Source organism: Dicentrarchus labrax, unplaced genomic scaffold (assembly GCF_905237075.1).
Source record: "Dicentrarchus labrax unplaced genomic scaffold, dlabrax2021, whole genome shotgun sequence".
NCBI classification, from domain to species: Eukaryota; Metazoa; Chordata; class Actinopteri; family Moronidae; genus Dicentrarchus; species Dicentrarchus labrax.
In genome coordinates this window covers 16,121,605-16,138,777 of record NW_026136722.1, presented here as the reverse complement: position 1 = coordinate 16,138,777, position 17,173 = coordinate 16,121,605, and the positions used below count along the sequence as shown (strand labels likewise).

The 17,173-nt window shown below is 41.7% G+C and overlaps 1 protein-coding gene across 2 annotated transcripts; it reads left to right on the top strand.

The window, feature by feature from the left end:
* The first annotated feature begins 4,618 nt into the window (after positions 1 to 4,618).
* On the top strand, positions 4,619 to 15,701 carry znf281a (zinc finger protein 281a). 2 transcript variants are annotated; one of them, XM_051387882.1, is made up of 7 exons: positions 4,633 to 4,801; positions 6,532 to 6,985; positions 8,838 to 8,939; positions 9,950 to 10,076; positions 12,460 to 12,543; positions 12,656 to 12,774; positions 13,167 to 15,701. In XM_051387882.1, the coding sequence occupies exons 2-7, from the start codon at positions 6,581 to 6,583 to the stop codon at positions 14,763 to 14,765; spliced, it is 2,436 nt and encodes an 811-aa protein (XP_051243842.1). In that variant the 5' UTR covers positions 4,633 to 4,801; positions 6,532 to 6,580; the 3' UTR covers positions 14,766 to 15,701. The 2 variants fall into 2 exon arrangements, with proteins under 2 accessions (XP_051243843.1, XP_051243842.1); XM_051387883.1 differs by lacking the exon at positions 8,838 to 8,939 and having other exon boundaries at positions 4,619 to 4,801.
* The last annotated feature ends 1,472 nt before the right edge of the window (positions 15,702 to 17,173 follow it).

Sequence of the window (17,173 nt, the reverse complement as noted above, 5' to 3'; positions counted from 1 at the left end):
GTGCTTGCTCATGGTGGTACTGTTGGGTCTCTGTAATTAATGTTAAAGAGTTCGGTCTAGACCTGCTCTATTTGAAAAGTGTCCTGAGATAACTTCTGTTATGAATTGGCGCTATACAAATAAAATTGAATTGAATTGAATTGAATTGAAAGGGGGCTGGCATGCAGCAAAGGGCCGCAGATTGGAATCCAACCCTGGCTGCTGTGTTAAGGACTCAGCCTACATGGGGTGCACGTTCTACCAGGTGAGCTACCATGTGCCTTTATTCAGTTGGCATGTTTAATCTCCCTTTCTACATACTGAATTTAAATTTAAAAGTCTTGTCCCAGAAAAACCGCAACAAAATCTTTAAATTTAGCAACAAAAGTTGTAAGTTAAGTCGCTTGTTAGACATAATGTGCAGACAGGCTTTGTTAAATCTGTCGAGATTTAACTGCAACTGTGTTCATATGAGGCTGTAATGTTGTAACTTCTCCACAAAATCAGTCAAAGACCTAATCAATATTGACTGAGCGTCTGATTTCTTAACATATACCACTGAATATCAACCATCAGCGCACTAAATAACATCATCCGAATGTTGTTTTATCTAACACAACACAAGTCTCACCACTGCACAGGTTTCTAGTAACTGCACAGGGACTTCTGTCTCAATAGAGGGAACTCGTATACGGCTGTGATCCTCCTAACAATTGAGGATTAGAGTGACGGCCAGGATCGCCATCTGTTATGTGTAGGCATCAGGCTTTCCCAGTGAGAGGAATCCAAATCAGCACAGCAGAGGCAATCACCAAACCTTGGCTCTGCACTGTTCACAGTTTTCTTGGGTTCTGTTATTAGATGAGGAAGGAAATTTGACATTCGCATCCAAATTACTTGTGGTGTTTTGTGTGTGTGTGTGTGTGTGTGTGTGTGTGTGTGTGTGTGAGGTTGGGATGGATTCAGGGGAGGAGGGAGAGGGAACAAAGACATGCTGCACAAGCTGAATTATTAATGAGGAGTTGGAATTTATAACCATCTGTGTCATATGATACACAAATTACCACAGATTCCAGACATGAAAATATTGGCCTGTTTTTCATGTTCCTCATCCTTCACATCAGCGGTCTGTGTGCAGGTACGGACATGCTCACTCCTCTATCCCCCCTTCACAATGAGGCCAGATTACTCCAAAGTGGAGCCAGTGGCACACAGAGTCGTAATGTCTCTGACCTTAATGTCCCAAACACTCAGCCGACTCAGTAGGGGCTGGTGGAAAGTTGAGCTATATAGTGACATTTACTAACCTGAGCTGAGATTGATGTATACGACATGACATTGAAATAACACCACGCATACAGGATGTCCTCTCTCTTTGTGTGTTAGTTTATGTGTGTGTGTGTGCTCAAGCTTGAAACTATTACTATACTTCTAGAGATGCTAAAAGCTGTTACTGTGGTTATCAGTGTCTGTAATATAGATTTTTGTATTAACAATGGATCGCATGTCCAGCTGTATGTGAAAGGGGGTCCAGAGAGAGTCATCACTCAACACTGCAGTTCCTCCCTGCACTGTTTTAGCATCTTTTAGTTCATTGTTTTGGTTTTTTGGGCTGTAACTTTGCTGTTTTCAGTGAAAAACATTGACAGTATATACACTGAACATAATTATAAAGGCAACACTTTTGTTTTTGCCCCCATTCATCATGAGCTGAACTCAAAGATCTAAGACTTTCTCTATGTACACAAAAGGCCTATTTCTCCCAAATATTGTTCACAAGTCTGTCAAAATCTGTGTTAGTGAGCGCTTCTCCTTTGCCGAGATAATCCATCCACCTCACAGGTGTGGCATATCAAGATGCTGATCTCATGTTGAATGGGGGCAAAAACAAAAGTGTTGCGTTTATAATTTTGTTCAGTGTATACTGGACAGAGCTTCCGGCTCTGTGAAGTGAAGCCAAGGTGGAATTCTTAAACCTGCAGTCTGTCTAATGGCCAGCAGGGGGCAGCTCCATGGGCTGCAAAAAAGAAGTCTGATAGTATTGAGTCATCTAGAAAAATTACCAAACTTCTCACTTGAGAGAGGTTTATGGTCTCAGTTATCAGCATATATAAAGATGGGCAATGAACCTGACTGTTATCTTTTTAAATGCTGGAATTAACCTATAAAATATACAGTGACTCTACCAGGATGCTAAAATCTCCAGTTTACACACTGTCTCAAATATGAATAAATTATTAATTTGTTAATAAAGTCGGCACCCAAATCCTCTATAAAGATGCCACATGAACCAAAACATTACTTGATTAATATCTGTTTCTTGATTACATTCAAATTGTAAAAATGAATGAACTTCTTTTTCCACCATATTCTCAAATTCTAATCACTGATTTTTCCTCCAGACTCGGTTCATCAGGCCGTCATACATATTTAAGCACCCCGAGATGAGACTGATTTTCAAAGATATCAATGTCAACTGTGTGGGTTATCATCATGGGTATATGAAAGGAGCAGGGACATCAAATATGCACTCACTGACCTTTTTTGCATTACTCTACTGTCTGCATTTCAATTATGCCCTGCTTTCTGAATTAATTGGTTCATTAGCAAAGGCAATTAGGAGTGGGGGCGCGAAGCCTGACTCTGATGTGCTTTTAGATGTATACATAGTCATTCATCCGGCAGATCTAAGAGCTTCCCTCCTAAATACATCTGTCATGATCATCTGAATGGCCGGTCTGAGACTCTATTCTGGTGGTTTGAACAATCAGCCATTTGGACTTAAGGATCTTTATTCACTACTGTCATTCAAGGTGGGTTTTTTTCTCCTTTCTTTTATTAACGACTAAGAAAAACACAACATCAATAGTTATTGAAAGTGAAAAAACAACAACAAGACTAAAGTAAACACTAAAGCAGAGACCGTTAGTTACTATTGGATATGTGCAGTAACCTGTGTCCGTGTTGGAGAGCAATTATTCAAAATATTGTACATAAGATTACATTTTGAGGTAATTTTGTACTTTTGTGCTATAATATACGTCTTCTTCTTCTTCTAAACAACATTTCAGAGCTGAATATTGTGTTTTTTACTTGTAATACTTGCTGCAGGTTAAGGTTTTATACAAAAATCATATGATCTTATATATACATATGACACCCTCTGTCTTTGAACTACACACCGGTATAGGGTGTAAAGTTAATATGCTTTCACTGCTGCTTACATGTTACAATGCATGAAATATTACCCGAAAGATGTAATTCTGCATAACGATAGGCTTTAACTTTGAGAAATGTTTGATTATGATGTTTGTACTTTATATACTTTATACTATGTATTTAGCCCGATAACATTTTGAAGGCATTACTTTTAACTGAGTATCTAAAATATGTCTGGATTTGTTTTATAGTATTTATATAGTGAGGTAGGTCATTAGGGCATCTTTCAATTGTGAAATTTAAACTCTGCCTTCCCTTAATTGAATTTGTGGCACTTAAGTGAAGCATCTGTGTACAGGACATCTAAAGGAACATCTAAAGGGTTATACAGAATTTGGAGAGCTTATGGTCTGTTAATATTTTGGCAGTCGCTTTCTGTGTCTCCACTTTGCAAACAAGATGTAAGAATTACACAAAAGGTAGGAAACGTAGCTCAGCTATTAGATATGTGTGTATTTACATAGCACATATTCTTTTATACTGTGGACTTTTGCACATTCCTTTACTTTGACCCTCTAACCCTAAACCAGATTAAAACACAAAAGGTTGCCATCGCAGCCCCTGAGCTGTGGAACTGAACAGAAGAGGTCAGGATAATTATTGTTTTATGTTGTTTATCTATTGCTACGTTTTACAGTGTTTATTCTATATATTGTTACTGATGGTGCTGTGGTTCTTAGTGTTCTGTTGTTTTTGTCCTGTAAAAGCACTTTTTAAACCGGATTTTGAAAGATGCTATTTAAATAAAGTTTATTATTATTGACTGTCAGCGGTGAAACAAGACTTTATTGAGCCCACACTGGTAAAATTCACTCTACAGCAGTTCCACATACAACACAACAAATTAGAAAATACACATCAAATAAAACATAGAAAAATGCAAAATATAATGAAAACAGAAAAAAAAAAGAGAGTTATATGTACACTATATACAGCTTTTTATACACAGATGTGACTGATATGGAACAGGCCACAGCAGGTGGTACAACATGGTGTAAAAAAAAAGGACAAAAATATTTACAACAGAGGAAATATATAATATATATATATATATATATATATATATAGAGAGAGAGAGAGAGAGAGAGAGAGAGAGAGAGAGAGAGAGAGAGAGAGACAAGGCTTTGAATATGCAGTATAGGTCTAATATGAATAATTTGCATATAATAAATGTATTTATTTCGCACCATTTAATACTTTTACTGTGCAAAAACTGCACAGAACAGGTAATAGATAAATAAATAAATAAATACAAATAATAACAAATTAATTAATAGACCTGCTTTTAAGGATTGCTGAGAAGATTTTTTAAAAATATTGTTGAAATATACTAACCCCATTTTCCATTACCTTCAATAATAATACTAAAAATAGTAACTATTAATTATAATCTGAGTTTTTATTTTTTAAATTTTTTTATTTTTTTTTTAATTGCGTCTCTGCTCAGGACGCGTCCGCCTGCGGTACCCACAATGCTCCGCGCCGAGGCAAGATGGAAGAACCCAGCAGCTGCGGGAGAACAATGTTTTGGCTCTAGACACTGAAACGAACAGCTGAGGGTGAAACTACGCGAGCCAAACCCGCGGGTCATGCTCCTGCACCGGTAAGAACGATCCATTTCAGGAAGAACCCCGAACTTTGGGCCCGAACCGAACCGCACGCAGCCGTTTTAAAAACTCCTCGTTTTACCGGACAGACAACAAAGCGCAGCGCACTGACGTTACCTCACCGCTAGTTAGCTGCTAAAGTTAGCCGCCTCGGCTAGTCGCTGCGAGCATCATTGTTCGCCGGAGTTGTACGGGCCGTTTTGTTATGGGTCCCCGCTGGTGTTACCGCCGGCCCGTCACTTACAGCCGCCGCCTCCACTCTCCGGGAAGCGGAGCCGGCGAGCTTTTATGGAAGGGAAAAACGTCCCGAGGCGATGTGAGGTGATCCGTTTGTTGTTGTTCAGGCGCTGAGCAGCGTTCGTCCTTGGATCATCTCCCTGCAGTGCATCGAAATCTGCCTACTGAAATAAAAAATAATCATCTTTTAATTCGAGCTGTAAAAAGTGTGAAACTTCACTTTCTTTCTCCTCCTCCCACACACACACACACAAACTCTCGTTTTATTGCTGCTAGTTTATTTTTTTCTTCTTGGTGTTTGTTAAAACGAGCTGCTGCTGTTATTGCGTGGCCCATATTAATTATTGCCTGATCCGGCATCACAAAGGAGGAGAAAAAAGGGCCCCGCAAGAGTGGTTGGCTCCCCAAAAAAAAAAAAAAAAAAAAGAGAGAAAAGGTTAGCTATGTGGCTAATTGCATAGCGAGGAGCAGGCTTGGTGGTTTTCATTATAAATGCACGCAGACCACGAGGGTGCCACTGGACGCAGTGTTAGTTTAATGGACACATTGGAGAAGAAAGCTGGCTGAAGTCTTCTTTCTCTCTTTGTGTTTTTTTTTTTTTTTTAAAAAGTTGTCTTTGTGTTAGCTGAGGAGGTTATTGCTGCTAACAGAGCATTTTGGCTGCACTCATTAGCTGCTTGTGTCCTTCATGCGGTGCTTTAAAGATCATTGTAGAGCATTTACTTACATCATTTAAAAAGAAAAAAACACATTAAGTAGAAATAAAGCAGAAAAAATGTTAATGAATGCCTCAAAGAGACACATAAACTCCTTAAATCCTTTTTTCTAGCTAATCCCATTTAAGTTTTATGCCATTTATATGCGTTAGATATCACCTTCAGGGCCTATTACAAAACACGCACTTTGGTTTATTTATGCAGCAGCAACATAATTACACCGGCAGTCTTTCTAATGCAGTCTGTGTGCACTCTCATTGGCAGATAAGCTCATGCAAATAGGATGACTGGGTCAGACAGGCCCATCAAACAGATTAACACACAACTTCAATCCTCTCATTCCTCATCTCGTGTTGTGTCTAGCATTGTAGCCGCAGTGACCTTTTTTGCCCTGTAATATACTGTACACACACATGTACACACACATATATACACACACACACACACTGTAATCAAGCAGAGAGAACTTCCTATCGTGTATTTCCAGCGTTTTTCCTTGTTTCCACTCGTCATTCTGCCAGACTGTTGACCCACAAGCGTTGCTTTTAATCCGACTAAGCGCCCAGTTGTGAGATCAGAGGCCGTGACACTGATTCCTGAAGACCGAGCTTAACTGGCTCCAGAACTGTTCTCTGTTGGCTATTTTTTGTGTGTCTCTAACTAACCATTAATCTGTGAGCATCACAGATTGTTACTTATAGCGCTTCCTTAAATGTTCTAACATCAGCTGCTGTTTTTTTCTTCTTCTTCTTCTTCTTCCTCCTCCTCATCAGGATGACACTGATTGCCACCCCATAGTTTTCCCGCCCGCCGGCATCCACCATGAGCATCATTCAAGACAAACTAGGCAATGAATTCCTGCGCTCCAACGGGAGCATGGACTCCAATTTCGGCCCCGGCATGATAATGTTCAGCCACCTCCCTCCGGTGACCAGCTTCACCCGGCTGGCCGCCCACTCCGTCATGCAGGACCTTCCGCCGCATGAAATGATCCTGAAGAAGGAGCGTGACTCGCCTGACTGCAGCATGGGCGACCAGGGTGGCCGCATGGGGTGTGCGGGGGTGGGAGACTACGTTCACGCCATGGGCATCAAGCAGGAGAAGCTGTCGGAGCACGATTATCGCCTGCCGGTTTATCCCGGAGGACTGGGGAAGAGCACGGAGCTGCTGGAGGTGACAGTCAGCAACAACCAGAGCCTGATGGTGCACGACCTCAACATGGGCAACGTAAGTGCCGCCGACAGGAAGTCGTGAGTGGGGAGTTTCTGATTAAAGGGCAGTGATCTCAAGTGTGTGGGATTCCTTAAGGTTACACTTCTAATCAAGTCTAGAGCTGAATAATTAGTCATTAGTTGATTTGATCATTGTAAAAACTGAATATCTTTGGGGTTTTGACATGGTTGGTTTCACAAAACAAGATTCCTTTTGACTATTTTGTTGCATTTTATAGACAAAATCGATTTAATCAAGAAGAATAATCTGCAGTTTAATTGATGAAAATGCCGGTTAGTTGCAGCCGTCATCGAGTTAACAAGTGACGTCCTGTTTGGTGCAGTAGCTCGTGTTTTTCTCTTAATGCCAACGCATTCTTGCAAGTAGAGATCAATACATAACAAATAAGAGTAGTACATCAACATAAAAGTCCATATTCCAACCCCCCGACTGCCCATGCAACCAACGCGGAGATTGATCAGATATAAACGTATAATAAAGCAGGTTATAGATCAGATTTAAAGTATGGATTTTGCTGCCTCAGGTACTCCCAGGACCTCCTGATGTAACTCATTTACACGAGCTACAGACTTGCTTTGTCAACATAAGTATACATGCAGTGTAAGGTGGAGGTGTCCGTCTGCGTTTGTCCCGAGCAACCTTTAGTTTTGAAGTTAGGATCATAATTTAATATCCTTCCTTTTGAGGGGAACAATATGTCGTTTATAGCCTTTTTACTTTTGTGCATTATTGTGTGATTGGCTACAGCTTGTTGACATGAACAGTGCACGAGAACACATCCAGATGAATCAAAGAAAACTCTGTGCATATATAATTAGTTTGTCCCAAAAGCAGCTGTGCAATGTTGTCAAGCAGCTCATATTTTAGAAGCCTGAAAGGGAGGAGCCAGAGAGGGGACGGCTGCAGGGGGAGGAGGAGCCTGTGCGGAACTGGTTATGGCGACATAAATCTACTGACGGCTTGAGATGCAAAATATAAGAGCCCCCCCTCGCTCCCTCCAGCCGTCTCCCTCTGTTTCCCTCTCTGGGTAGATGGGTGATGTCATCCAGCCTCTGCGTGAATGAAAACGTCACGACAAGGACACAGCTGTCTTGTTTGAGCTTGCACTTCAATTCAGACATCTTTTGTGCTCATTCAAATAGAAATACACACAACCACACACTTCTAACAATAGCCGGGCATCAGAGGTCGCCGGGGCTCTAGACGCAAGTTTGCTGCAAAACAGAATGAATTATTGTCCTCTCCTCAAAAATGCGTCTACTCCAGGACAATTTCACGTCAAGTATTTTATTTTAACACAACATGCGGAGTCTTTACGAGCAGTTTTTCAACCCACTCGCGCCTAAAATTGGGCTGACTTTTGAGAACAGCAGGTGCGTCCACATTTGCCCTGTCAGTCTCCATATGGCACTGAGGAAGAAAAGAGCAGTGCAGGGATGGTAAACCACAAGAATAAAAGGCAGAGTACTCTACCAGAGGAAGTTGAGCGAAGAGTAATAAGCTTGAATGTTTAGTTTATCGTGCGAGGTGTGCGGTTTGTCTATTTCTTCGGTCTGGAATAGAAGATGAAAAGCCCCCACAGTGAATTACAGGCTGCTTATGCATAGAGGGGGCCATAAATTTAAGGCATTGTTATTTCGCTCGCTTGAACCACATCTTGCACAATGAGTTTTCAACAGACAATCACAAGTCATTGTCCAAGTATTCTGTTTGTTTGCTGCAGCAACAAACATGGACTTGTTTGCAGCATAGTTTTAGACCGAAGGCTCTTAACCTTCAATCAAGTAATTTCCTTGCCATGGCTCGCTCTCACGGCCCTCTCCCTCTCCCTTTGTCATCCTCGCAGCTGCCGAGTCAGTTAGGAAAGGAGCCCACTGGGAGAAAAGGTCGAAGGTCAAATGGTGATGGACAGGAGGGTAAACCGAGAAAGAAGAGAAGCGAGGCAAAGGTTGGTCATATATTTATGGTCATATATTTTATATGTCTGTGAATGTAGTCATATTTTACCATTCATGCACGTATGCAAGAAAAGTATTTAGAATAAACACAAATACATGCTTTTATTTTGTTAAATACAAACTAAAAGTAATGCATACATTTCTCTTCCTGAATTTCTCCTAAGGGGGATCAATAAAGGAATATTTAATCTAATCTGAAGAATTTATGGTGATCATTTAATACTTAATTAATTTTCTTATTTCCAGAAATCCCCAGTGTTAAAAATTTTAACCTGATTTGAAAGACTTTGATAGGGCCCAACATTCACAATATGAACTGATCCTTTAAACACACTCAGATAACACAGAACAGACTGTTAATATCAAGGACAACCACAATAGATCCAAATCAGACCATAGACCCCCCCCAGGGCTGTGCGATATGACGCCGCAGACAGCTGTGAAGGGGTTGATGAGGCAGGGACGCAACCAAAGCTAATGTTTACTTCACAAACTACTTTAAACCTACAGGACGTAACTTTTATAATAATAATAATCATACTTGCTAAAGCTGTCCCGATATCTTGACAGTAGTACATAAAACAGGTAATCTTTGGATACATGCTTAATTAAAGAAAATGCACAAAGGTTTCAAATAAAAGGAGATAAATAATCAAAGAAAAAGGCCTTTCCATGTGCATTTTACATAAACCTTTTGCAGAATTGACCAACTTCAGAGGGCTTTTGTCTTAAGGAATCCCCTCCAAGTGTCTTTTTCAGTCAATGATCAAACTGTGATCACTCTAAATCACAGTCAATAAAAACAGCTAACCCTGTTTCTGTCCTTGTTGTTCCAACTTCCCAAAAAATGTCATACAAGTTCAAATATTCTATTCCTCCTTTTGATGGGGGGGGGGGACCTCCTACAAGCTACTCTCAAAGACCCCTGTTTGAAAACCAGTGATAAAAGAAGCCAGCTGACTGAATCTGACCCCAGCGTTTCTCTGTCATTGTTCTACAGCAATCAATGATGCTGGATGCAGATGGAGGCAGCATGTCGCCGGGAACCAAGCCGCACATCTGTGAGCACTGCACCGCATCCTTCAGAAGCTCCTATCACCTCCGCAGACACGTCCTCATTCACACAGGTACCACAGCGTGCACCTTTTCACCATGATAATCCTATCTTCTCCTCTGCGTGCTCCTTGATGTGGAGTTGCATCCCTTTTGTTTGATAAAAGCACAATCAGCACAAAGAGAAAAAGTCATTATGATGCCAGCTGAAGGAACTGAAGCTGATTGTTATTGCTGCCTGTACAGTTTCTCCAACAGTGTTCAGATGGCTCTCTGTGTACTCTGTAAACACTGGTTTTGGCATAATATTTACATTGCCTTCAGTTTTACAGCTGATCTAACGGTAAAGAAGTAATAAAACCGTGGCAGCTCCATAATTAATTCTGGTCCTTAAGGGCAGTTTTTTGCAGGGGTTTGGTCTTCCTAATAGTTATTAAGACACATGTGGTCTCATATATAAAGAGGCCAGATGTAGGGATGCCCCCTAAATGGGGCTGCACAGTTAATCAAAAATATTGGTGTGTTGACATCATGTGACAAAACCGCTTTATAATGAAGTTTACTGTGGTGCTGTGGGATACAAATCTTGCTCAACAAATTTCACATCATCCTAATTTGAATCGTTTTTCAGTTAAAATTACATTTGTGATGCAAAAATGATCGTTCCCACTAATCACAATGTGATTTATTTTACCATATCGTGCAGCTCTTACCCAAATCGCTGATTGGAATCCTCTCAGTCTCATCACTGTCATTTTTCTTTTTGCCTCATCGTACACAGAGCATTGCAGGCTTTACGTTTTTATAAACCGGGTCTGGTTTCAAAGTGACCTAACTGTGATGGCGACTGAGGGCTCACAACGTGGAGCAGTGCCAGAAGCTCTCGGCTCCACTGCTGAATGTTAGCAAAGTCTGCTGAGCTACCTCCCAACCAGATTCACCAGCTTCAGGATTTTAAACTAGGATGCACACTTTTTACTTCTTCGTGTGGAAATCTGATGTTTTCATATGACAGATGATGAACAAAGGCATTAAAATGTGAGTCATGCAGGTAAAACATGAGACTCTGTGTAGTTGTTATCGGTTAGTGTGGTCAGCAGTAAGCTGTAATGAAGAAAAAACTCAAACGTAATCGTGTTGAGTGTTTATTTATTTAAACAAAAATATTTATTGATATGGTGCTGCATGAGCCTGAAGTGCCGACCCTGCACAGTCTGAGCTCGGTGTATGGCCTGAGATAAGCTGCTGGTGGGCGGCATTGACTACCAGGGAGGATAAAAAAGAACTTCTAGCAACACTGACGATTTCCCTGCACTGCTGTATTGAAATGCACAGTTGAATGTACGATGTCCTTACTCGAGAATCACTTGTTTCTTTTATTTTCCCATTTTTGCAATGTGTTACAATGATTAAATTAGAATTGCTTTTGTCACAACACTGTCTGCTAGAGTTCAGTGACTTAGAAAATTGATTTTAAAAGTGGAATATCTGCTAGAGGTCACACACTATTGATCGGTTTATTTAGAATTTTCTTTGGCTTCCAGATTGATGAAGCATCTGCTGTAATGGTCCATTTTAGTTTGTGCTCTTTTCACAACTTCTTGACAAATATTAAAGGTCCAGTGTGTAACATTTAGGAGGGTCTGTTGGCAGATATGGAATATAATATTCACAGGTTTTCATTAGTGTATAATCACCTGAATATAGGAATATTTATGTTTTTAGAATGAGCCTTTTAGACGCCATGGATCACCTTCCATGGCGTCCACTATGTTGAACCGCCATGATTCTACAGTAGCCCTCAACAGACAAACCAAGCACTGGCTCTAGATAGGGATTTTCTGTGTTTTATGCATTTCGTGTCAATGTGGGTTCTCTTTCTCACTTGGAAGGGGAGGGTGAAGTAAGGGAGTTGCAATATGTAACTACACTGCTACTAAATCCTACATACTGGTCCTTTAACTTAAATACTGTATAGGAACACTTTCATAGCCATTAAATTCAGTTATGTTGTAAAAAAAAAAATGCTACATAAATTCAGATTTCTGTTGGATTAATGGATTAATAGATTGAATCATTCATTTAATTATTTATCATCAGTCAGTTTTTCCTGCACCCGTATTTGAGAATGATGAACTCCATATGAGTGAAAGACTGGGAAATGAGTGAACACAATGACACGAACACTTGTGAAACGCAGTGCAATCTATTGCCATAGCAATGCTACAGACACACACACACTGCGTTTGGTAATGAGTTTTTCAAGTGTTTGTTTGACTGTGGCCCCAAAGAATTACCATGGAGACAAATTAACACTCAAAGAATACTTAAGGAGTCAATAAATATTGCATCGGATTTCATTACGTTGTTCAGGTGTTTGTGTTATTTTACAAGTAAGCGAACCATATCGCAGAAGGGGTGGATGCAACATAGTAACTGTATAAATCTTCATTTCAGGTGAAAGACCCTTCAGATGCAATCAGTGCAACATGAGTTTCATTCAGAAGTACCTTCTCCAGCGACACGAGAAGATCCACAGTGGTGAGTGATAAAAGGCATCCATTAACATCCCCTCACAGCCGGATTCAACCTATGATTCATTGTGTGCTCCTAATGTCAACTAACCCCGAGCCGTGCTGTTCTTCTGCGTCAGGAGAGAAGCCATTCAGCTGTGACCAGTGTAACATGCGTTTCATTCAGAAGTACCACATGGAGAGGCACAAGAGGACGCACAGCGGAGAGAAACCGTACAGATGTGAGACCTGCCAACAGGTTAGTGAGCTGCTTAGAATGTGATATTTATATCAGAGATTTCACAATCCAATCCCCAGATACTTTTAGACCCCGAACCGATTCCAGTCATTTAATATACTCAATTTAATATTGAATACCCCCAATACTTGTCTTTTTTTAGATAATACAGCATTAAAGTTACTAAAGTCAATCCAATATATATGGTTGACAGTTAAATAGCTCTGCATTGCAATTTGAAAAAAATATCTGCTGTTCCTTAATGTTTATTTTATTTATTTTTTACACACTAAAGTATAAAATAACCCTGTTATCTTTTAAGTCTTGTCGCTGTCTGCAGGGAGTGTCTCTCTCTTTAAAGTAACTCGTCTTTATTTGCTTTAAACACAACATTTGGTGTGTGTTCCCTTTAGTATTTTTCTAGGACAGACCGACTGCTTAAGCACAAGCGAACCTGTGGAGAAGCCATAAAGAAGGGGCTGGATCCCGGGATGATGGATTTGGACTGTGTAGACATGGAACACGGCAGCTATGGAATCACTCAGGGAAATGCTGGGAGTACTGGGAGAAAGAGGGGAAGGTCCAAAAACGGGGACGGAGGTGAGCGCAAGAAGAAGAAGGGGGACGGAGGAGGGATGAGGGCGGCACACCTTCACGGGGCAGTATCTGGAGGCTACAGCATCCACGAGTACTCTGTGGAGAATCAAACAGTATCCTCCTCCACGGAGCCGGGACCCAGCATGCAGCAGGTCCACCACGGCCGAGCTCCAAAGATGGCATTCAAGAAGGCTAATCGTAAGAGCCTAGACAAAGCGGATCTGGGACAGGCCAAAGCAGGCCCAATGGAGCAGTCCGGGGGCATGGATGGTCTTGGTCTCATGCAGGGTAACGGGGCTAAAGTCGGGCCCACCAGCAGCAGCAACTACGACGACGCCATGCAGTTCCTCAAGAAAAGACGCTACCTTCACGCGGCCAACAATGCAAACTCATCAGGGCCGGTGGCGGTCGGAGGAACCAGCAGCGAGTACGACGTCGGTATCGGTCACATGCCTTCCCAGCAGTCCGTCATTCAGGGTGTCGTTTCCAGCGTGATGGACAACGACGCACCTCTGAGTCTCGACAAGTCAGGGATCCCAGACGAGGTGCTGCAGAGCATCCTCGATCACTATACCCAGAAACCCGACGGCTCGCACCACAACGTTCACTTTGACATCGGTGACCACCACATGGAGCTGAACCCCGCCTCGGCAGACGGCCCCGACATCGGCCACAGCGCCGACACCCCCAGCCCATCTGGAGACAAGACTGTCATGATGCACGAATACTCCCGCTTCCTGCTGCAGGCTTTGGAGCGCACCAGCCACAGTGCCAGCTTCCCTCTGGGCCCCGGGCCTCCCGCCTCAGGACCGTTCACCAGTTCCCACTCTGGAAACCCCCTCTACGCTGACAAGAACATCTACACTACGTCCCCACTGGAGTGCGGGTTTGGCCAGTCGGTGGCCTCGCCTTCGCTGCCCTCCTCTGTGCCAAAGTCTCACTTTGCGATGCTGACGGGCTCCTCGCCGCAGCACGGCTTCCACCTTTGCAGCCTGGAGGCCCCCACGCACCAGCAGCTCACCCCCTCTCAGGAGCTCACCGACCAGCTGGAGAAGCAGCACTCCTCCACTCCCCCTTCCTCCTACCAGATCAGCCCATCTGACCTGAGCAGCCAGAAGGACCACCCGCCGGTCAAGAACGGCACGACGGTCTACCCTCTGGCCCCCTCGCAGGATCTGACCTCTCTGGACTCCTCCAAGCCTTCCTACCAGATAGAAAACTTTGCTCAGGCCTTTGGCTCCCAGTTCAAGTCAGACGGCCGCGGCTTGTCTTACGGCACTGACTCTAACGGGGAGGTGGATCACAGGATACGGACGCCTGTGTCTCAATTCTCAGGGTATAGTAGTTTGTTATCTGATGTCAATGAGCCAGTAAGTACAGGTTCCAAAACTACAACAAGCCAAAGCTACAGATGAGAGCCTGAGAGGGAGAGAACACTCTGTCGTTAAAGTTGATGTTCTTATTTTCATTTTCTAGTGCTCCTATTTTATTATTATTATTATTATTATTATTATTATTATTGTTATTATTATTGTTATTATTTTTCTAAGTGACATCTTTCTTTTAATTATACTGATGCTCTGTTTTTTTTGTGCCCACTTCTCTCCCCACACTGAGCCTTGCAAGGCTTCCTGCAAATGCAATTTTTTTTTCCTAAGCATCTGTTATTTTTAAGTTAAATATGTATTTACTGTTTATTCTTGTCATCATTAGTGACATTAGCTCTGGTCATTCATCATGAACTCAAAGTACTCTTCAAACAGGCGTAGAGTAGCACCGGACATATTTCTTTTCCAATGAGCTTGAAGTGTTCTTGAGCAATCAACGTCACAACTGTAAAATAATAATGAAAATAACGGCGATGGCAGGGAATAGCCCAGAATTGAAATAGCAAAAAAGAAAAAAAAAAAAAACAAACAAAACACACAAAAAACATTATTGTCTGTTACAAGGTTGAAAGTATTACTCAGGAAAAAGTGGAAAAGGAGAAACCTACGAGGTGCAGTGAGCGCTCTTTCAGAGAGGATTTTTCTTATGTTTTATTACTTGTTGAATGAGTGTGACATAAACAGACTGCTGCCAGCTCACTTGAGCACTGAAAACACTTTCTACTTGGCTATATAGAGATTATGGTACTTTCGTGTCAATGTGAAACTCATGTTTTCTTCAATAAGGGCCATATATATATCTATATATATTTATAAGAATATATATTAATGTAAAGTAACAGATTTAATCATTCTGGGGAACTGCCAGTTGAAGTAGAGGAAGAATGAGGGCTGGTTTGGGGGGGTAAATGTTGTCCTGGGTATATTTTTGGAGAACAAAAGTGATGTTAGGGCTTTTCTTTGGCCGATAGAGGTTGCTGTTGGACAGCGATAGAATGGCCTTCCCCTTTTCCCTTGCCCTCCACTTCTTCCTCGGTTCTCTTATTTCTTTAAAAGAATCCAATTAGCACTTTGAGCCGTTTTTCTTACATTGAGTAAAGTACCCCCGTCGGATAAAAGGAAGCTCAAACGTCAGGAGTGGACTGGCTTTCTGACAGAGACGTGTTGCTGTTTGGGCATATGCAGATGGGTTTTCTGGGTTGGACATATTCTGGCTGTATGATGGGGTGGGGGGGGGGGAGTACCCTTTTGTTTGGGTAGCATGGTTTATATGGGATGGTGGGTGGTGAGGGGAGGGGGGAGGGCAGAATTGATATGTGAAAGTGGGATTTTTTCATTAACATTTTCTCTTTCTCCTTACTTTTAGAACGGGTTTAGCGTGGGCGGGCGGGGCGGGCGGGTTAGGGCTTTTAAAATCCAGTAACATTTAATCGGGATAATGTAAATGTAATTCAAACCCCTAGTTTTAGTTTGACTTGTTACCCAACTTAGCAGCTTTGCTTTTCTTACTGAATTTGATGATGACAAATGTGTTAGTGATCAAGTATTTCTTCAGCGGTTACCGTGGCAGCCATACGCTGTACGAGCAAAAAAAAAGGAGAAAAAAAAGAAAGATGGCTGACCCAAAAATTTGTATGCATTTAGATCTTTTTCATGTGTGCTGGCAGTAACCAAGCAGATATGTCCCATTAGAAATTGTGTGCCTATTCCTGAGAAGCACGGGTGCAAGATATTGTCTAGTAAATGTTAAATGTAATTTCTTGCTGATTTTTAAATGTATTTATGCTGTACATTTTTTTTTTTTTTTTTTTTTGTAAAGACAACAATAATTGCGCTGTCTTCCATAGCTACAACTGGCCTTGAGTGCTGGAAATATCACTCTGCTGAATGAGTCTTTTTAAACCCCTTTTACGCCCCGATGGCCTGTTGTTTTAAGCAATCATTAAAACGTGGCAGAGTGAATGCAATGCTGTAATATCTTAAGTAATATGTTGCCATGTTGGAACGGTTGAGGCAGAAACAAGAATTTGCCTCGCATATACCTCATATCACAATAAACCAGGGACAAAAAAGGAGTGAAGGTTTGATGTATGTAGCAGAGATGCTGTTGTATGTAAAACAAACAAATGTCATGTTTTCTGTGTGACTATTTTTAAAACATTTGTGTACATGACATTTCTGTGACCCATTAAGACGTCGTTGCTTAAGGGTTTCTGTAAGTGCGTCATGCCAGCCAGTGTTGAGTTTCTCCAGTTCGACCTTCTCTCTCTCTCCCTCCCCCCCCCCTCTCTCTCTCTCTGCCATATTGTTTCAATATGCTTGTTGTTTACAAAAACATGTACAAAACACTACATCTTACTTTATTGAATTATGACCCCCCCCTCCCCTGTATACATTTTTATTTTACTGTATTTCTTTCCCCCTTTTTTTTTTTT

Bases quoted from the DNA above. Each gene is read 5' to 3' on its own strand.
- znf281a (XM_051387882.1), top strand. From the start codon at position 6,581: ATGAGCATCATTCAAGACAAACTAGGCAATGAATTCCTGCGCTCCAAC. The intron at 12,544-12,655 runs GTGAGTGATAAA...CTTCTGCGTCAG, and splicing joins ACACGAGAAGATCCACAGTG to GAGAGAAGCCATTCAGCTGT. The intron at 12,775-13,166 runs GTTAGTGAGCTG...TGTTCCCTTTAG, and splicing joins GATGTGAGACCTGCCAACAG to TATTTTTCTAGGACAGACCG.